The sequence below is a fragment of the Odocoileus virginianus genome, unplaced genomic scaffold (assembly GCF_023699985.2).
Source record: "Odocoileus virginianus isolate 20LAN1187 ecotype Illinois unplaced genomic scaffold, Ovbor_1.2 Unplaced_Contig_6, whole genome shotgun sequence".
In the NCBI taxonomy this organism is placed as follows: domain Eukaryota; kingdom Metazoa; phylum Chordata; class Mammalia; order Artiodactyla; family Cervidae; genus Odocoileus; species Odocoileus virginianus.
In genome coordinates, this window is record NW_027224323.1 from 1,992,212 (window position 1) to 2,013,297 (window position 21,086).

A 21,086-nucleotide genomic window follows, 5' to 3' on the forward strand; every position below is an offset into this window, starting at 1 on the left:
CAGAGAGTCGGAACATGACAGAATTAACACTGCCACCTTTTCAGGTGAGAAATCCAGTAATTAAACTGAGCCCTTAAACATACATATGTATATATTACAATAAGTGAGAAGAGCTCGGTAACTTCGGGCATTGATTGCATGCTGCGTGGCCAACCACCAGTGAATCTGCGCGTGCGTGCGTCTGCATGTGTGTGCTAAGTCACTTCAGCCGTGTCCAACTCCCTGCAACCCTCATGGACTGGACCCCCACCAGGCTCCTCTGTTTGTGGGATTCTCCAGGCCAGAAGACTGGAGTGGGTTGCCATTCCCTCTTCCTAAGGGGATCTTCCCGACCCAGGGCTCGAAGCCGCGTCTCTTACGTCTCCTGCATCGGCAGGTGGGTTCTTTACCACTAGCACCCCTTGGGAAGCCGCCCCCACACCCTAGTGAATCTGATCCTTCGGCGAGTCCACCATCGGTCTCTGAATCTCGAGTTTTTTTCAGAGAGGGTGAGTGACATCAGGTACAATCCTCGCAGACACCGAGATCGGACTCTGCTCACAGGTCATGAGAGGGTCCCAGCTTCTAAGATTGCGCCTCCCAAGAGAAGAGTATGGCAGTCCACTAACAGACGCTCGGCGTAAAGAGACGCTTCCCACGGGACCCCCAGAGCATCTCGCCAGCGGGTCAGCGTCTGCTGGACGTGACACGTCACAGCACCGTTCAAACATTAACCAGGCCGTATCCGTTGCGGGCATCTAGCCGTCTGCATCTCCCCCAGCTCCCGGGGAAAGTGGGGTGCACGACAGCTTCTGTGCTGTTTCTGGATGCTGAGCACCCGTGCGTCTTACCGGGCGCCGGTTTTGGTGGAGAAGAAGTGGGTTTCTTGTCATCTGAGAAAGAGAAAAGACATTTCAGCCAGGAAATCAGGCGGCTGGGAAACACAATCAACCCTCCACACTCTCCTGTTTCCTTAAAAGGAATCAGGAAGGGGGGGGGGGGTCTTCCCTTGGTGTCTCCGGGGGTTAAGGATCCCCCTGGTAACGCAGGGGACACGGATTCAACCCCTGATCTGGGAAGATCCCACAAGGCAAGTAAGCCCACGCTCCGACAGCTCTTGAGTCCTGCGTGGCCTGGAGCCCTTGCTCTGCAACAAGAAGGCCCCACAATGAGAAGCCTGTGTACTCCAATGAGAGAGTCACCCCCGCTCGCCGAAACTAGAGGAAAGTCCACGCTCAGCCACAAAGGCCCAGCAGAGCCAAACAAATACATTTAAGAGAGAAAAAAAAGAGAGAGAATGTTTGAAGCATCATGCTCTCCAGACAGCTCATCCAGCGGTCAAGTAGCGAAAGCGGAAGCCTGGAGAACAGGTGTTTAGCACGAGGACCGGGGGCAGAGCTCGGGGCCTTTGCAGGAGTGGGGGCCGGGGCGGGGGGGACCCTCGGCCGAAAGGCTGCTCAGGTTTCTTGAGCAGAGCGCGCTTTTTGCCATCTGGAACTCCCACCGAGGCTGACCCTCTGGGCACCAGGGCCGAGTGGGGCTGAGATCATCCGGACCACGGACACCTTCAGGGCATCTCCTCCCAGCAGCCAAGCAGAAGAGTTCCAGCGTCAAAAATAAGAGCCTTCCGCCCTCCCCCGCCCCCGCTGGCTTTTGGGAACGCAGCCGCTCTCGTGGGTTTCACTGATGCCTCCGCATCGCACCCCAGGAGTTAAAGAAAAAGATGTCCTGGGATGGATCCTGGGCCCCCCAATGCAACGGGAGCCTCAGAATGTGACCTTCTTTAGAAAGGGGGTCTTTGCAAGCAATGTTGGTGAAGGTGGGGGAGTCACAGCGGATTAGCAGAGACCCTCACAGGCGACGGCCCTTATGAGAAGGAGATTAGGAGATGGAGAGGCGCTGACGTCAAGTGGCCATGTGAAAGGAGACGCGGAGATCAGGGAGATGCAGCCACGAGATAAGGGATGGAGTCGGTGTGACCCCGGGGGAGCAGCCCTCGGGACACCAGCCCACGAGGGACCAACGGACAGGGAATCAGCCCATGAGAGCTCATCAGCCCATGAGATCTCAGTCCACAGGAAATCAGCTCACCCAGGACCAGCCCACGGAGGACCGCCCACTTCTCCAAGCGCCTGGCAATCCTGTGTGGCCTCCTGACCACCACAGGGTACAGAAAGTTATCCCACCAAAAAAAAGGATTAACATATCCCGATGAGAGCATCTCAACTGTCCTCAGCAAATATGAGTCTAGTGATTGCCGTTAAGACGTGTTTCAAAAGATTTACTGTATTCCAAGTCTATAAAATGCTTGCAATATTACTTACCATCAAGGGCGAACGATAAATCAAAATCATCTGAAAAAAAAAAAGTGTCCAGTTGGTTACTAAAAATTAAATTCAGAAGGTAAGAGAACAATAAAAAGGGGGCATGGTTTTGGAAGGAGGATCACGTGTTGAATTCTCTTTTGCAATATTCACTTTCAAGCCTAAAAGTAAGAACATGTCAGCTGATGTTTTAGACTGTCGATGATCTCAGGGTTTAGCGGCAATTAAACTGGCGGGAAACCAGGATCACGTGCAGAATTGCACGTGAATTACTCTAAAAAAGCAGGTCTTTTCAAAATCGGCAAGGAACAACTTCCAGCACTGGGGTGGGTAGCCATTCCCTTCTCCAGGGAATTCTTCATGCCCCAGGGATCCAACCCGCGTGCCCTGCATGGGCAGATGGATCCTTCACCGTCTGAGTTACCAGAGAAGCCCCATTTCCAACACACGATGGAGAAAACATGGAGAGGAAAACCCTTGGAATAGCAACCTGTCTGTAACTATACAACCCAAACACACTCCCTGTAGAAACACCAGATGATCCAGAAAAGGGTACCTTTTCCTTTTTTTCTTGACCGCTGCCGAGAAGGGGGAAACGGCCTCTATTCCGCTCTTCTTCTATCTGGTTGCTGACTGCTTTATTGAAACGATGTCAATACTATTTCTCTTTCTAGCCAATTAATGGTGAATTGAAGAAAAGCAAAGGGAATTCTGCTGAGTGTCCGGTCAGCAGAAAGGAGAATGGTGGCCGACTGAAGGATCACTGTTCAGTTCAGTTCAGTCGCGTCCGACTCTTTGCGACCCCGTGGACCGCAGCACGCCAGGCCTCCCTGTCCATCACCAACTCCCGGACTTTACCCAAACTCATGTCCGTCGAGTCAGTGATGCCATCCCACCCTCTCATCCTCTGTCGCCCCCTTCTCCTCCCGCCTTCAACCTTTCCCGGTATCAGGGTCTTTGCCAATGTGCACAAATCAAAGATGACACGCATCCCACCCCCCACCCCGCCCCCACCTCAGGAAGTGCCGGGCATCTAACCGGCCCCTTCATCCCCACCGGGCATCTAACCGGCCGCCTTCATCCCCGGGAAGCTCGCGACGGTCACGATATGTTCTGTCCTGCGGAACGTCACACAGACAGACGGGAACTCCCCTCTTCTCCCTTCCTCTCTCTGTACATGTGATTGAGTGTGTGTGTATGTGTCTGTATCCATTTACAGAGTGGCTTGGGCTTCCGTGGTGGCAGATGGTAGAGAATCTGCGTGCAATGCTGGAGAGCTGGGTTCAATTTCCAGACTGGGAAGATCCCCTGCAGGAGGGCATGGCAACCCACTCCAGTACTCTTGCCTGGAGAATCCCATGGACAGAGGAGCCTGGTGGGGCTACAGTCCAGGGAGTGGCGAAGAGTCAGACACGACTGAGCGACTTTCACTCACTTGGGATCCACGCGGGGTTGGCGTGTAGGTGTGTGGTTTGGGGTGTTTGTATGCGTGCATCCGAATAGGTATGTGTGCTTGCTTTGTACGTGTGTGTGCAAGGGTGTGTCCAAGTGCAGCATGGATGTGTGGATTTGTGGTGTGTGTACACACGGGGTTTCCTATGCCTATGTGTCCAGGCTGGGTGTGTATCCACGTGTGAGTGTAGACTTCGGAGTAGCGTGTCTGTGGGTGTGTGATTTTCCCCCATGTGTGTATTAAGAACAGGCAGGCAGATATTATTTTAAAAAAAGAATGCAATCACACCGTTTGCGGCAGGATGGGTGGACCTGCAGAGGATTATACTCAGTGAAGTCAGCCAGAGACAGACAGATGTCATAAATCACTGACGTGCACAATGGAAAAAAATTGTACCAGTGCGGCTATTTACAAAACCAAAACAGCTTCACAGACACAGAAAACAAAACTTGTGGTTCCCAAAAGGCAGAAGTGGTGGTGGGGCGATGAATAAGGAGTTTAAGACTCAGACGTACACACTCCTACGTCTGGGGCTTCACAGGTGTTTCAGATGGTAAAGAACCCGCCTGGCAACGTAAAAGGTGGAGGTCCCATCCCTGTGGTGGGGAAGATCCCCTGGAGGAGGGCATGGCCACCCACGCCAGTATCCTTGCCTGGAGAATCCCGGGGACAGAGGAGCCTGGCAGGCTGCAGTCCACGGGGTCGCAGAGAGCAGGACATGACTGAGCTACAAACACGGTCACCCTAGTGCGTGTGTGTGTTGGAGGTACGCGCTCACGCATGCATATGCGTGTGTGTGTGTGAGAATACGTACTGAACAAGTGCTATGCCTGTGTGTGTGAATACGTATTCAACCAGTGCTATGCATGTGTGTGCGCGTGAATACATACTGAACAAATGCTATGCATGTGTGCGTGCGTGAATACGTACTGAACAAGTGCTGTGCGTGTGTGTGCGTGACTACGTACTGAACAAGTTCTAGGCCCAGCCTTGACAGTTCTCCACCATCACTTGGGTGGGTTCTCCATACCAACCCAGCCCCCGCTCTCCCAAGAGGCTGCTCTCCGGTCTCCCCACCCCGACTTCGAGAAGCTGACAGTTCTCCTGAGTGCCGCCCCCCTCGGCGGGGGTGGAGGGAGGCCCACACCCAGAGCCCCCAGCCCCACCCCAGCGATCATGGAGGCGGGAAGGCCAGAAGCTGAGTGCCCGGAGCAGGCCTAGGAGGCAGAAACATTCAAGGCAGTTCGCCTGCTGCAGAGGTTGGCAGGACCCCAGCCCACGGCCCGGAAGCCTGCAGCGCGTCTGTGGTTTGCAGGCGGTGCCCCCTCAAGCCTCCGGATGTGCTGGAGGTGGGGGCGGGGGGCACCCCGTGACTCAGACCGGGCGAGGCGGGCCCCGGAGGGGATGCCGGGCCATGATTCATCACTCAGCATCCTCCCTGCCCCCACAGCCAGCTGGTCTTCCTTCCTTCCATCATCCCATCCTCCCGAGACCCTGGGCGTCCCCAAGGGCTGGGCGCTGGGCTCCTTGTTGGGGGGGACCGTCTGGGGCTTCACCTGCCGCAGAATCCATGAGTCTGCACCCCTGACAACCACTGAGCCCGCAGGTGCCCAGGCCACGGTCCAGCTTCCCCGGAGTCCCACCAGGGTGACAGCTGGACTCACCCCAACGGGAGGACGTGAAGACCATGCACAGCAAGTCACAGCCATGATTAGTCGCCCTGTGGACGTGGGGCACCAAACCACATCCACGGCGGCATCTCCCAGCTGTCTGGGGGACCCCCCTCAGAGAGCCCTTCTGTGGCACTCAGCCCTCTTTCAACACGGTGTGGACGCTGCGGGCGACATTACAATGGATTAGATCCACCAGCGGTTACAGAGGTGAAGCGTAAGCTGGAGAGAGGTTTTGGGGGGGCGGGGTGGGAACTCGGGGGAAGCCAGCATCAGCCTTCGCAGAGGCGGACAGGGAAGCTTCTTTCCTGCAGCTGGATAGAGTGCGTAGTCCACACCCCGGCCGACAGGCGCCTTCTTCCCCAGGCCTGAGTCCCTCATCTTTCAGGAATGCAGAGATGATAACTCACATTCTGGTGATAAGATTATAAGGAGTCTAGCTGATCTATTCACCTTATCTATAATTTATGTACCATTTATCCGTGATCATTCATCTAAGATCTACACCCCGCAGAAGGGAAAGGCTACCCACTCCAGGATTCTGGCCTGGAGAATTCCTTGGACTCTATATAGTCCATGGGGGTCGCAAACACAAGGACATGACTGAGCGACTGTCACTTTCAAGATCTCAGTTCAGTTCAGTTCAGTTGCTCAGTCATGTCCAACTCTTTGCAACCCCATGGACTGCAGCATGCCAGGCCTCCCTGTCCATCACCAACTCCCGGAGTTTACTCAAACTCATGTCCATTGAGTTGGTGATGCCATCCAACCATCTCATCCTCTGTCGTCCCCTTCTCCTCCCACCTTCAATCTTTCCCAGCATCAGGGTCTTTTCCAATGAGTCAGCTCTTCACATCAGGTGGCCAAAGTATTGGAGTTTCAGCTTCAGCATCAGTTCCTTCCTTCCAATGAACACCCAGGACTGATTTCCTTTAGGATGGACTGGTTGGATCTCCTTGCAGTCCAAGGGACTCTCAAGAGTCTTCTCCAACACCACAGTTCAAAAGCATCAATTCTTCAGTGCTCAGCTTTCTTTATAGTCCAGCTCTCACATCCATACATGACTACTAGAAAACTTCAAGATCTACTCATCTATATTCACCCATCCATCTAACTGTGTAACCACGACATCTATTTGCCTTATCTATTATCTATCATGTATCTAGCTATGCCTGCATCCTGTCCATCATCTATAAATCTATAACCCATCACCCATCCATCAATCATCAATCACATCTACCAAGGGCTGCCTCAGTCCAGCCAGGCACTGCATGCTGTGCTAAGTCACTTCAGTCGTGTCCGATTTTTTGCGACCCCATGGACTGTAGCCCAGCAGGCTCCTCTGCCAAGGGGATTCTCCAGGCAAGAATACTGGAGTGGGTTGCCATTCCCTTCTCCATGGGGGATCTTCCCGACCCAGGCATCGAACCTGGTCTCCTGCATTGCAGGCGGATTCTTTACCAGCTGAGCCACCAGGGAAGGCCCCAACCCGGCCAGCGGTCCTGAAGTCAGTCCTCAGCACAGAGGCGGGGGTGAGGACTGCCCTCATGGGTCAGGGAACACCCCATCCCTGGGACCTCACCCCCCACGACTCCCTGCCTGCTCTCAGACCCACTCAGGCCCTGTTTCTTCCTCCTACGCGCTGTCACTCCTCGTTCAAGCACTCAAGAATTCAATCTCCCTGACTTCCTTTGTCCGGCAAGGCTTCATCCCGTGCCCAGGATGAGGGCATCTTGATCCTCCATGGAACACAGACCCCCTGCCCTTTCCTAAGACAAGATACCCGGCCAACAGCAGATGGTGACGGGGAACACGTGAAATCTCGCCCTGCAGAGAGAAATCTACATGCCTCCACGCCCGCCCCAGAGGCAGCATCATCAGCTTGCTGTCTGTCTAACCCTAACGCGCGCGGTCCACCGCATCCCTGCGGTCACACCACTGCGAAGCTTCTGGGCGGTCTGCAAACGGGGCGGAGCGCGATCAGACAAGGCTGGGGGGAAAGGTGCGGGTGGCGAGTGGGAGAAGGGCAGGGACGCTGAGAAAAAGAAGTGGTCACAATGTTCTGGCTACACGGTCTGGGGATGACTAATGCCTTCCAAGCTCTGGAATGCAGCCCTCCTGACTTTAGCCGCGTGCTCAAGGAAGGGCGGTGAACAAACGGGAATTCACCCTAACTCTCCGCAGACACTTAGAAAGCAATGATTGACATATGTATGTTCCTCCTGGCGTCTTCTTCATCGCTTTGGGTTGGGTTTTTCTGTAGGTCTTTCCTTCCTCCTGTGGGTACTGCCCTACGGAAGGGCCTTTAGTATTTGCTGGAAAGCTGGTTTGCTGGTGTTAAACTGTCTTGCTTATCTGTAAACCTTTTGACTTCCCCATCAACGTGAATGAGATTACCCTTGCCAGGTAATCTTGGTTGTAGATTACTTTTTTTTTTCTTTCAGAACTTTAAAGATATCCTGCCATTCCCTTCTGGCCTGCAGAGTTTCTGCTGAAAGATTAGCTGCTAGATGAACGTGGAGGTGGGCCTCAAGACGCAGGGGACATACTTATGTGGGTGCACGCTCAGTCGTGTCTGGCTCTTTGCGACCCCGTGGACTGTAGCCTGCCAGGCTCCTCTGTCCATGGGATTCTCCAGGCAAGGATACTGGAGTGGGTTGCCTTTTCCTTCTCCAGGGGATCTTCCCCACCCAGGGTTGGAACCCTTGTCTCTTAACATCCGGCAGGCGGGTTTTTTTTTTTTTTTTTACCACTAGCACCACCTGGGGAATCCCGGACATATGTATGCTTATAGGGACGACAGAGGATGAGATGGTTGGATGGCATCACCGACTCGATGGACGTAAACTCTGGGAGTTGGTGATGGACAGGGAGGCCTGGCATGCTGCAGTCCATGGGGTCGCAAAGAGTCGGATACAGCTGAGCGACTGAACTGAACTGAACTGAATTGATGGATAATTCACGGTGCTGTGTGACAGAAATCAAGACAATATTGTAAAGCAATTATCAATCAATTAAAAACATTTTATTTAAGTTATCCTTTTTTTTTTTTCCTCAAAAGCACTCTAAGGAGTCATTACTTGGCTGTTTGAAAAGTCACTGACGTCCTGACTGGCTCTTCTGCAAAAATAAAGAGATTCTAACAAAAACTTTCACAGGCAGAAGGCAGAGCGAAGGGAAAAGAGGCTTCAGACTTGCAAAGGCATGTCAAACTCCCCAGCCTGCGACCCTCGGGAACAAAGAGGTTTCACTACAAAGCCAGGTCCACCCAGAGGCAGGAACCAGCACCGAAATCACACCGGCGCTTACTTAGCAAAGCGTGGGCAGAAGCAAGCTGGTGTCTGCTCCTCTGACCTGTCTGATGAATTCCTTCTTTGAATGCACTAAATTCACAGCCTGTTGGAGGTCTCGAACCCCCCACCCCCTACCCCATGGAGAAACACTGGGGAATTAAAAAAAAAAAAAAGGAAGTTTCTGGTCTCCTGTTTACAGGAGTTTTAAAAAAATAATCTGAGTTAGCCGAACGGTGGCCAGTACCGAGTCATTCGGAGACAAAGCTGAAACTAACACACCCGTATGCCAACTCCCAAAACTGCCACAAGAACTCGGTAAACCATACGAACAGGAAATTTAAAAAAAACACACAACAAGAAAAGGAACTGCCGTTTCCCTACGTGAACAGATACAACTGCAGCTATGAAAGCCACGGGCAGACCTGGTTTTCCCGTCTTTTGCTTAACAGGTTTTTATTCTTTTACAAACCGAGGCTTTGCGGCAACCCCGATCCAACGCCACCAGATTTACAGGCTCCATTTTCACTAGAACATGGGCTCACTTCCTGTCTGTGTGTCGTATTTTGGTGATTCTTGCAACCTTTCAAACTTTTCATTATGATTAGATGTGCAGTCATGTCAACTGGTCCCAACGCTTCACAGCAAATAGATGGGGAAAAACGGAAATGGTGTCAGACTTTATTTTTCGGGGGCTCCAAAATCACGGCAGACGGTGACTGCAGCCATGAAATTTAAAGACGCTTGCTTCTTGTGAGAAAAGCTATGACCAACCTACACAGTATGTTAAAAAGCAGAGACGTTACTTTGCCAACAAAGGTCCATCTAGTCAAGGCTAGGGGTTTCTCAGTAGTCATGTATGGATGTGAGAGCTGGACTATAAAGAAAGCTGAGCACAGAATCGATGCTTCTGAACTGTGGTGTTAGAGAAGACTCTTGAGAGTCCCTTGGACTGCAAGGAGATCCAACCAGTCCATCCTAAAGGAAATCAGTCCTGAATATTCATTGATAGGACTCATGCTGAAGCAGAAACTCCAATCCTTTGGCCACCTCATGCAAAGAGCTGCCTCATTGGAAAAGACCCCGATGCTGGGAAAGATGGAAGGCAGGAGGAGAAGGGGACGACAGAGGATGAGAGGGTTGGATGGCATCACCGATTCGACGGCCATGAGTCTGAGCAAATTCCGGGAGTTGGTGATGGACAGCGAAGCCTGGCGTGCTGCGGTCCGTGGGGTCGCAGAGAGTCGGACACAACACACCATTTGCATGCCCCATACAACCAGGCCGTTCTCCCAGGAGGACACGAACATGAGAAAACACTCACAACTGCTGAGTGTGGTGGAAGGGTGTGTGATGTGTGTCCCTGTCCCATACGGTTGTAAGAGTGATTATAAATTAGGACTGGGACTTCCCCGGTGGTCCCGTGGTTAAGAATCCACCTGCCAATACAGAACACAGGTTTGATCCCTGGGTCCGGGAAGGTCCCAAACGCATCAGAGCAACCAAGTCCAGGTGCTACAGCTACCGAGCCTGGACTCCAGGGTCCAGGAGCCCAGTGACTGAAGCCCCGCTCCCAGACCCCATGCTCTGCGACTGGAAAGTAACCCACACTCACCACAACAAGAGCCAGACCCCCTGTGTGCGAGCTCAGTCCTGTCTGACTCTTTGCGACCCTGTGGACTGCGGCCCACTGGGCTCCTCTGTCCCTGGGATTCTCTAGGCAAGAAGACTGGAGTGGGTCGCCAGGCCCTCCTCCAGGGGATCTTCCCGACCCAGGCATCAAACCCACGACTCTTACGTCTCTTGCACTGGCAGCTGGATTCTATACTGCTGAGCCACCCAGGAAGTCTAACAGAGCCCCAGTGCAGCCAAAAATAAATTAAAAAAAAAAAATCCACAAATGCTCTGTTGGAAACAGGTATAGACTCCTCTTCCCTCACCCTTTTCATTATGATTATACATGCAGTCATGTCATCCGGTCCCAACCCTTCATAGCAACTAGATGGGTGAAAATGGAAACAGTGACAGACTTCATTTTCTTGGGCTCCAAGATCACGGCGGACAGTGACTGCAGTCATGAGATTAAAAGACACTTGCTCCTCGGAAGAAAAGCTATGACCAACCTAGACCGCATATTGAAAAGCAGAGACATTACTTTGCCAACAAAGGGCTGTCTAGTCAAGGCCAAAGTCCTTTCCCTGCCCTTTTCAAAGCTGCGTAAATATTCTGCACGGCTAAAGGAACCTGTTTTGACAACCTGGACAGAGGGGCTGGCATTTACTTCGCTGCTTTTACTTTTTTTATATATTTTTCATTTGGCTACACCAGGTGCTATTTGGGGCTTTCCCCGGTGACTCAGATGGTAAAGACTTTGCCTGCAGTTCAGGAGAGCCGGTTCAGCCCCTGGGTCTTCGTTGCAGCATGTGGAAACGATTCCCCGGCTAGGAATTGAAACCATCTCTCCTGTATTGGCAGCTCAGAGTCTTAGCCACTGGGCCACCAGGGAAGTCCACGAAGGGTTAGTTGCTCAGTCGTGTCTGACTCTCTGTGACCCCATAGACTAAAGCCCTCCAGGCTCCTCCGTCCACGGGATGCTCCAGGCAAGAACACTGGAGTGGGTTGCCATGCCCTCCTCCAGGGGATCGTCCCCACCCAGGGATTGAACCCCTGTCTCCTGCATTGGCAGGCGGATTCTTTACCATCTGAGTCAGCAGAGAAACCCGTTATATATCCACAAAAGGACTTCTGGAGATCCAGAAAGACACAGTGCCTTATTAATCATGAGAATTGGTGGAGGAAGACTTCGCTGGCCATCCGGGGGTTAAGACTCTACTTCCGTATATGCGGAATCTAGAAAAAAATGGTTGAGACGCACCTCTCTGCAGGGCCGGAATAGAGAGGCAGATACAGAGGATGGACTAGGCGGACAACCTGGGGAAGGAGAAGGTGGGATGAATTAACAGAAGAGCTCGGACACGCGTATACTTCCATCTGTACGAGAGATGGCTGGCGGGCAGTCGCCGCATACGGGGCTTCCCTGGGGGCTCACTGAGCCCCAGTGGGGGCTAGTAAAACTCTCGTGAGCAGGTGCGACTCACACCCAGCAACAGACACACAACAACAAAACGCTCTCATGAAGAACTTGGTGGTGGAGCAAACCACGCAGGTTTTAAGGCAGGAAAGAGAGAAACAGGAAACCCGATCCGGGCCCTCCCCACCAAGCTATAAAGTATTCCAACAAGTCCCTGTGGATCAGGCTGAATGTCTTCTAAAGACTCCCCCACAAAATGCACAAGTTCTTGAACGTGTTTCCAACTGAAAGCCGCTTTTGCGACCCCCTCTGGACTGCAGCCCACCAGGCTCCTCTGTCCATGGGATTCTCCAGGCCAGAACATCGGAGTGGGTGGCCGTCCCCTTCTCCAGGGGAATCTTCCTGACCCAGAGATCCGAACGGAGTCACCTGCATGGCAGGCAGATTCTTTACCAGCTGAGGCACCAGTAAAGGCGCACAGTTTAAAAGTTCACACATTAATTAGCAAACCCTAACCCTAAGACAAACAGCAGGCGGGAGCCAGGGCTTAAAAAATAAAACATTCATAGCGCTGAGCTGGAAATTTCCAGATCAACATTTTTTTTAGGTCCGCGGGGTCCTGCATTCTGGTTCCTAAAACATGCCTAGCACCGAGCCAACAATCCTGAAAACTGGACGCAGCTCCAGTCGCTGGCTCCTTTAAAAACAACCATATATAAAGGAGAGAAAGAGACCGTTAATTGGAGAAACCGGTTTTTTTTTTTTTAAAGTCACACCCAGTAACTTTCCTTTTAAAAGGACACAGAAGACAGGGAACCAGGATCTCAACTTCCGTTTGAAAAGGAGAAAGAAAACTCAGGCAACAGACAGGCAGGCTAGGTGTGGAAGGTGGCCGGCCTGGGCGTCCTTTATTTTATTTTTTTTTTTTTCCTAGGGTTTTTCCCCAATTATCTCCTGGGCCACATGGCTGGTCGTTACGCGTCTCTTGGATGCGGAGCCCTGCACCCGAGCGGGGCGCTCACCAAGTCCCCGCGGCCCTAACACACACACACACACACACACACACACACACACACACAAAACGCTTGATAGTTTCCAGGCCTCCGAGTTTTTCCTGCCTCCCTCCCCGTCTCCCGGGTTTCAGGCTCCGGGGCCAAGTCCAAATTTAGGCCGGGGCCGTAGGGCGTGGCTCCGGGGAGGCTGCCGTCACCAGGCCCGGCCCGCGCGCAGCCGGGACCGGGGGCCGCCGCAGGGGCGCACGGGTGCGCCCGGGAACGCGAGGGGAACCCGGATGGGGCGGGAGGTGGGGTCTCCGGAGGGGTCTGAGGCCGCCGCCAATGCCCAAGTTGAGTGCCTCCAACTTGAACATTTTGCGGATTTGAAAGCAAACAAACAACAACAACAAAAAAACGTTGAGAGGGTCCGCCTCCAAAGGCGCACGGGGAAAAAGTGAGCGGAAAGAGGGAGCCCGCCTCCTTGGGGCGTCGGCCCCCGGCTGGCACAGCGGATCCTCGTCGTGGGGAGGAAAGCCCCGGGGGTCCCCGGCGCCGTCCCGCCCCGCGCGCCCCGGCTCCAGCCACACAAATTAAGCCTCCCACCGGGGCCCGTCTCCCAGCATCGTGCGCCCCCACCAGGCAGGTGAGTCCCGACACCGTCCGCCCCCAGGTAACCCTCCCCAAGTGCGCCCCCCAAAGTGCGTCCCAAAGGATGCCCCCCCCCCCGGACCGGCCCCTAAGGTTCGCCGCTCCCCCTTTCCTGGGGTCCCAACGCGGGTCGCCAAGTCCGATCCGCGCGCCACCCCCCCACTTTGCTGGGGTCCCAACGCGGGTCGCCAAGTCCGACCCGCGCGCCCCTGGTCGTGGTCGGGTGTAGGGGGGTGCCCACCGGCCGGCGCTCACTCACCCTGGGTGGACACCAAGCTTCCAAGCAGGCCGACCAGCAGCAGCGCCAGGGCGGCCCGACGCGCCATGGTGCGCCCCTAGCCGCGCAGGGAGCGTCCCGGGAGTGGGGCGCGCGGGCTGCGGCGGCGGCGGCGGCCGGCGGGCAGGACTACCCCACCCAGCCCCACCCCGGGGCGGGGCAGGCAGGAGGGCGGACCCGGGTGGGGCGCGGCGCCATCGGCCCGCCCCGGCCTGAGCTCTTCCCGGCCCGCGGCCGCCACCCCAATCCCTGAGCCCCCGGGGAGCGAGCCGCCGGGGAGGGGCGCGCGGGCTGGAACCCAACCCTCTCCGGCTCGGGCCGCGTCTCCACGCCCCGCTTCCACTCCTCTCTTCTTGGCAACCCCTAAACAGACTCTTTTCCTCTCCCCTTGTCTGTTAAGCGTGCTCCCCTCTGCCTTGGACGCCGCAATCCGCGAACCCCAGAGTCCAGCCTGGACCAGCACAGCGCAGAGAGTGGGTGAGGCTTTTAAGGGCGCAGGGCGGACGCCCCTGGGGTTTCCCAGGTGGCCTTAGCGGTGAAGAACCCGCCTGCCGCTGCAGCAGACGTGGATTCAATCCCTGGGTTGGGAAGATCCCCAGGAGCAGGAAATGGCCACCCACTCCAGTATCCTTGCCTGGACAGTCCCAGGGACAGAGGAGCCTGGTGGGCCACAGTCCATGGAGTCGCAGAGAGTCGGACACGCCTCGATCCTTACTTCTCAGGCTGGCCAAGAACCTCCTTTGCAGGTTCTTTGGAACCCCTAAGCGTCTGCCCCCCAAAGACAGGAACGGGGAGGAGGCCACCGTCTCTTCCTACCCTTTCCAGGCAGCTGGCGTCCAGGATGGGGGTGGGGAGTGACCTTTCTGGGGACAGTCGCCAGCCACAGCTGCAGCGTGGCCCTTTGGCCCCTGGCCCAGGCTTCGCTGGGTGCTGAGTTGCTTCAGTCTTATCGGACTCTCTGCGACCCCGCGGACTGTAGCCCCGCCAGGCTGCTCTGTCCATGGGATGCTCCAGGCAAGGATACTGGAGTGGGTGGCCATGCCCTCCTCCAGGGGATCTTCCCGACCCAGGGATCGAACCCGCGTCTCCTGCATTGGCAGGTTCCTTACCACCCAGGAAGTGAATCTCTGCGCTTCAGATGCTCTCTGCCTGCCTTCGGGGCCCTGGAAAAGCGGGTTAGACCGAGAAATAGCCCTGAGTCACGGTTCCATCGTTCCACCCTGCCCCCCGGCTCAGACCCTTCCCATCACACACCTTTCCTCTCGGGATGACTCAGAACCGTCCTCCCATTCCACCGCACCCCCTCCACACACACACACACACACACACACACACCCGCTGTCCTGCCGCTACCTTCTGCCTGTACACACAGCACACACGTGCTCCCCTGGGTGGGGCACACACCTGGCAGGAGAGATGGCAGGACACACACACACACACACACACACACACACACACACGCCACGGCTCCTTGACAGCTGAACAAACACACTGCGGAGGCGGGGAGAACGGTGGTTCTTTTTCTTGGCCAGCGGAAACCCCAACACACAGGACTGCAGTTACATAATATAATCATGTCGGGGGGGAGGGAACAGAAAAACGGCCTGTCAAAGTGTTAACTTTTTAATAGTTAACGTGGATTGACTGCTCAGTCAGGGAGCCCCCCACCTCCCCTCCCCTGCAATGCATGCATGCTAAGTCCCTTCATTCCTGTCTGACTCTTGGCCACCCCTAGGGACTGGAGCCTGCCAGACTTCTCTGTCCATGGGATTTCCAGGCAAGAATCCTGGAGTGGGCTGCCATTTCCTTCTCCAGGGCATCTTCCCGACCCAGGCCTATTTCATCTGCATTGGCAGGTGACTTCTTTACCACTAGCACCACCTGGGAAGAGAGACCCACACCCAGAGAGACCCACACCTCCTTGCAAACTTCTCTCTGCATCTTTTTCTGCCTCTCACTTTACAGGCTTTTCACTCTGCCAATTCCTGCAATCTTGAGGCCTACAGGCAGTGTGGACCTTGGGCAGTTGTAAACAAGAGAACTTCTAGGACCCTTCTTAGGGAGGAAAGGGATGCTGGAGCTGCTGCAGCCCTTTTGGCACCTTGGGGTAAGTCAGCCTCTCAATGAAGAAACCATGTGCTTCCTGCCAAATTCCAAAGACCCTTCCCTGGGAACTTCCCATTTCATCCCAAGTACCTTCAAAAGGAAGACCCTACCTGGCAAATCTCCAGCCTCTGACCGCTGCACTGCACCATGGCTGACATGTTTCTCTTTTTAGAAGCTTCTGGAAGCTGGGTGCATTTGACCACTGAGAGACTGAGTCCCCATCATCAGCCATCATCCCTGGCACCACTGGTCTCTGAATGGCAGGATTGGAGGTTTTTTTTTTCTTTATGTCTCTCCAGAGAGACATTTTGAAGACTTCTCTGATTCATTATGATGACTTTGCTTTTTTTTTTTTTCAGTGCTGCTTTCCTTGGTTCAAAACAAAAAAATTTCCATAACATCACGCAGATGCTTTGGCTCCAAGAGACTCTTAACGTCCAGAATGAAAATTAAGTTGGTTGAAAAATCTTCCTGCATTGTATCCAAACACCACAGAACTGGAGTGAAGTTCATTAGACAGACCAGGAGTGGGACCGAGCACATTTGGGAACAGGCAAGCGATGGGGCTCATCAGGTCAATGCATTCAACTAATGTTATTGTTCAGTTGCTAAGTCTTTCACTACCTGTGTTGCCTGAAGCTGAAGCTTCAGCATCAGTCCTTCCAATGAATATTCAGGACTGATCTCCTTTAGGATGGACTGGTTGGATCTCCTTGCAGTCCAAGGGACTCTCAAGAGTCTTCTCCAGCACCACAGTTCAAAAGCATCAGTTCTTTGGCACTCAGCTTTCTTTATAGTCCAACTCTTGTGAATAAGCTCTTTCTCTACTGCAGATCTCAGCATTGCAGTGTTTGCTTTTGCTGATCGTGTTCAGTTATTTGCGACATCATGGACTATAGCCTGTGAGGGTCATCTGTCCTTCACTTTCTCCCAGAGTTTGCTCCGATTCATGTCCACTGAGTCAGTGATGCCATCCATCTCATCCTCTGTCGTCCCCTTCTCCTCCCACCCTCAATCTTTCCCAGTATCAGGGTTTTTTTTTTTTCCATTGAGTCAGCTCTTTGCATCAGCTGCCCAAAGTATTGGCGCTTCAGCTTCAGTCCTTCCAGTGAGTACTCAGGGTTGATTTCCTTTAGGGTTGACTGCTTGCTGGGTGTCAAAGCAAATGAACCTACTCCGGTAACAGGTGCGATATGTGCATACCGGTTGAACCACAGGACGTGACCAAGGCTGGACCATCCTTGATGGATGCAAAAGGCAATTCTACGTTTTACTGCTACCCTCGGTGTCTCCCAGTCTTATTCTGGGACCTAATCTATTTCTTCAGTTTTTAATGGCTAGTTCATCTGACTTTGGTCCATTTGTAATCTGCCCTCCCAGCCAGACTTTTGTGTACATGTGTGCGTGTTAAGTCACTTCAGTTGTGTCCGACTCTTTGCGACCCATGGACTGTAACCTGCCAGGCTCCTCTGTCCATGGGATTCTCCAGGCAAGAATACTGGGGTGGGTTGCCATGCCCTCCTCCAGGGGATCTTTGCAACCACGAATGAAACCTGAGTCTCTTTTGTCTCCTGCATTGTCAGGCGGGTTCTTTACCACTAGCGCCACCAGGGAAGCCTATATATATATACTGTAAAACAGATGTGTGCACACAGTTTAAACAACAGACCCTTGCTCCCACAGTCCTGGAGGCTGGGAGTCTAAGATCCCGCGGTGGGCAGACTCTGTGTGTGCTGGGGCCGGCTTCTGGCATGCGGGTGACCACCTTCCCTCTGCGTCCTCACCTGTTGGAGGGACAGCTCTGATGTCTCTTTCTCTTCAGATCTGTTCAGTCGCTCAGTCGTGTCTGACTCTTTGCGACCCCATGGACCGCAGCACGCCAGGCCTCCCTGTCCATCACCAACTCCTGGAGTTTGCTCAAACTCATGTCCATCGAGTCGGTGATGCCATCCAACCATCTCATCCTCTGTCATCCCCTTCTCCTCCTGCCCCCAATCCCTCCCAGCATCAGGGTCTTTTCAAATGAGTCAGCTCTTCTCATCAGCTGGCCAAAGGATTGGAGTTTCAGCTTCAGCATCAGTCCTTCCAGTGAATATTCAGGACTGATCTCCTTTAGGATGGACTGGTTGGATCTCCTTGCAGTCCAAGGGACTCTCAAGAGTCTTCTCCAACACCACAGTTCAAAAGCATCAATTCTTCGGCGCTCAGCTTTCTTTATGGTCCAACTCTCACATCCATACATGACCACGGGAAAAACCATAGCCTTGACTAGATGGACCTTTGTTGGCAAAGTAACATCTCTGCTTTTTAATATGCTGTCTAGGTTGGTCATAACTTTTCTCCCAAGGAGTAAGCATCTTTTAATTTCATGGCTGCAGTCACCATCTGCAGTGATTTTGGAGCCCAAGAAAATAAAGTCTGCCACTGTTTCCACTGTTTCCCCATCTATTTCCCATGAAGTGATGGGACTGGACCAGATGCCATGATCTTTGTTTTCTGAATGTTGAGCTTTAAGCCAACTTTTTCACTCTCCTCTTTCACTTTTATCAAGAGGCTCTTTAGTTCTTCTTCACTTTCTGCCATAAGGGTGGTGTCATCTGCATATCTGAGGTTATTGATATTTCTCCCGGCAATCTTGATTCCAGCTTGTGCTTCTTCTAGCCCAGTGTTTCTCATGATGTACTCTGCATATAAGTTAAATAAGCAGGGTGACAATATACAGCCTTGACGTACTCCTTTTCCTATTTGGAACCAGTCTGTTGTTGCATGTCCAGTTCTAACTGTTACTTCCTGACCTGCATACAGGTTTCTCAAGAGGCAGGTCAGTTGGTCTGGTATTCCCATCTCTTTCAGAATTTTCCACAGTTTCTTGTGATCCACACAGTCAAAGTCCACTCTTCCTTCTATAAGGACATTAATCCTATCCCGGGACCTGGCTTATAATCTCCTAAAACCCAACCTTCTCGTCTAACCCCGCCTCCTGGTCTAACCCCGCCTTCTGGTCTAACCCCGCCCCCTTGTCTAACCCCGCCTCCTGGTCTAACCCCGCCCCCTGGTCTAACCCCGCCTCCTGGTCTAACCCCGCCTCCTGGTCTAACCCCGCCCCCCTGATCTAACCCCGCCTCCTGGTCTAACCACGCCTCCTGGTCTAACCCCGTCTCTGGTCTAACCCTGCTTCCTGGTCTAACCCCGCCCCCTGGTCTAGCCCCGCCCCTGGTCTAACCCTGCTTCCTGGTCTAACCCCGCCTCCTCGTCGAATCCTGCCTCCTAATCTAACCACACCTCCTAATACGGTCACCTTTGGAATCAGGGCTTCCATATGTGTAAGACACACACTCATTCACTTCATGACAACCTCCATCTATCAAGTGTATTCTTTACAGCAGCAGAATAGTAAAAAAGAAACACATACACACACATTGGAACTGCAGGAAATCAGTTTCTACTTGGAAACTGCAGCCGTTTGAAAGCTTCTCAGAAGATCGTTTAATGGTTTGCAAATACTAGTAAATCCTAAAGGCACAGCCTAAGCCAATGCATATTCTACAGAAACTCTCCTGAGAGGGCAGAGAGGAACTAGCAGAAGGCATACGAAAGCTTTCGTAGGGATTGATTACTTCGTATATGCTGAGGGAGGTTTTGGCATCAGCTTTCTAAATCTTCTGCACTGTATTATTTTTGAACAGGAGGTAAACATATTATGGGCTTCCCTCATAGCTCAGTAGGAAAAGAATCTGCCTGCAAATGCAGGGGACCTGGGTTTGATCCTTAGGTCGGGAAGATTCCCTGGAGGAGGGCATGGCATCCCACTCCAGTATTGTTGCCTGGAGAATCCCATGGACAGAGGAGCCTGGTGGGCCAGAGTCCATGGGGTCAAAAGAGTCAGACACAACTTAGCAACTAAACCCCCATTATGGTGATGCTGGAGAAAACTTTTGAGAATCCCATGGACTGCAAGGAGATCCAACCAGTCAGTCCTAAAGGAAATCAGTCCTGAATATTCGTTGGAAGGACTGATGCTGAAGCTGAAGCTCCAATACTTTGGCCACCTGATGCGAAGAGCTGACTTATTGGAAAAGACCCTGATGCTGGGAAAGATTGAAGGCGGGAGGAGAAGGGGATGACACAGGATGAGATGACTGAATGGCATCATCGATTCGATGGACATGAGTTTGAGTAAACTCTGGAAGTTGGCGATAGGGAGGCCTGGCGTGCTGCGGTCCATGGGGGTCACAAAGAGTGGTACATGGCTTAGCAACTGAACAGTAACAAAACGTATTTTTAAATTATAAGAGTGGAAATTTGGGGGAACGCCCTGTAGTGTGACTTAGTTCAGAAAGGGGCTCCTTTATGATGATAATATATGATGATATAACTATGATGACTTAGTTCAGAAAGGGGTTCCTTTATGATGATAATATATGATGATATAACTATGATGATAATATAATATGATGAAGTCTGGCCTCCCCTCTCACCTCTGGACATGGAAACAGTGAGAACAGACAGAAGGACTGGGGGAGGCTTGAAGTTCATGAAATTTACAAGCAGAGCGCACTCCTGGAGCTGGCAGAAAATAGGGATTGATTATTGGTGATGAGAAGTAAGAGGCTCCACTGGGGTTGCCGGAAGCAGAGTCTGAGATGGGGGTTCTCGTGCCGACGGGTGACGGGGGGAGAGTCCCAAGAGATAAAAATTCGAGGCTGGGCGAGGAAGGGTGTCCAGTGGGGACTGATACTTGACCTGACCCCGCTGGGCACTCTGGGGGTGTGGATCGTACTTCCTGAGGGCAAGACGGGCTTCCGTCCACCAAGACGGACAGTGATTGCCCAGGGGTCTGCCTCCCACCCCAGGAAGGGCATGTATGGGCATCATCTTCAGGCCAGGACCGCCCGGCGCAGAACGGGCAGCTGTGCGCTGCTAACAGCCAACAGTCGTAATCGTAACAGCTGGCAGTTGGGTGCCGAGGCTTTGGTGATGATCAACAAGGGCCACGACATCTGCACCCACTATAAGATCAAAGCTCCTTATCATGGAAGAAGGGGGTAAAGGATGGGCTATGTGAAGTCTCACACATACACAAAAGGAGAGGAAGGAAGGATGGGAGAAAGGAAGGAAGGAAGGATATATGGAGAGATGGTGGGTAGTTGGATAGATGGATGGGTGGGTGGGTAGATGGGTGGATTGATTGATGGATGGATAGATGGGAAGATGGATGGATGGACAGATGGGTGGATGGGTGGGCGGATAGGTAGATTGATGGATAGATGGATGAATGGATGGATGGATAGATGGGTGGGTGGATGGGTGGGT

The 21,086-nt window shown here is 53.0% G+C and overlaps 1 protein-coding gene and 1 long non-coding RNA gene across 5 annotated transcripts in view; one reads left to right on the plus strand and one right to left on the minus strand.

Annotated features, from left to right (window-relative positions):
* The window catches only part of CD99 (CD99 molecule (Xg blood group)), a 33,341-nt gene extending 19,548 nt beyond the window's left edge, over positions 1–13,793 (minus strand). Inside the window, exons 1-3 of one of the 2 annotated variants that reach the window (XM_070463766.1) lie at positions 13,650–13,789; positions 2,304–2,333; positions 831–872 (exon numbers count right to left, since the gene is read on the minus strand). In XM_070463766.1, coding sequence (XP_070319867.1) covers positions 831–872; positions 2,304–2,333; positions 13,650–13,716 — 139 coding nt within the window. In that variant the 5' untranslated portion in view covers positions 13,717–13,789. Of the gene's footprint in view, positions 1–830; positions 873–2,303; positions 2,334–13,649 lie in introns of both variants that reach the window. The other variant, XM_070463767.1, reaches the window with a different exon arrangement.
* Positions 12,969–17,342, plus strand: LOC139033867 (uncharacterized). 3 transcript variants are annotated; one of them, XR_011486358.1, is made up of 4 exons: positions 12,969–13,385; positions 14,068–14,144; positions 15,633–15,774; positions 16,133–17,342. It is a non-coding gene; the product is annotated as an uncharacterized lncRNA (long non-coding RNA). The 3 variants fall into 3 exon arrangements; XR_011486359.1 differs by lacking the exon at positions 12,969–13,385 and having other exon boundaries at positions 13,832–14,144; positions 15,633–16,045; XR_011486357.1 differs by lacking the exon at positions 12,969–13,385 and having other exon boundaries at positions 13,846–14,144.
* Positions 17,343–21,086: the final 3,744 nt, after the last annotated feature.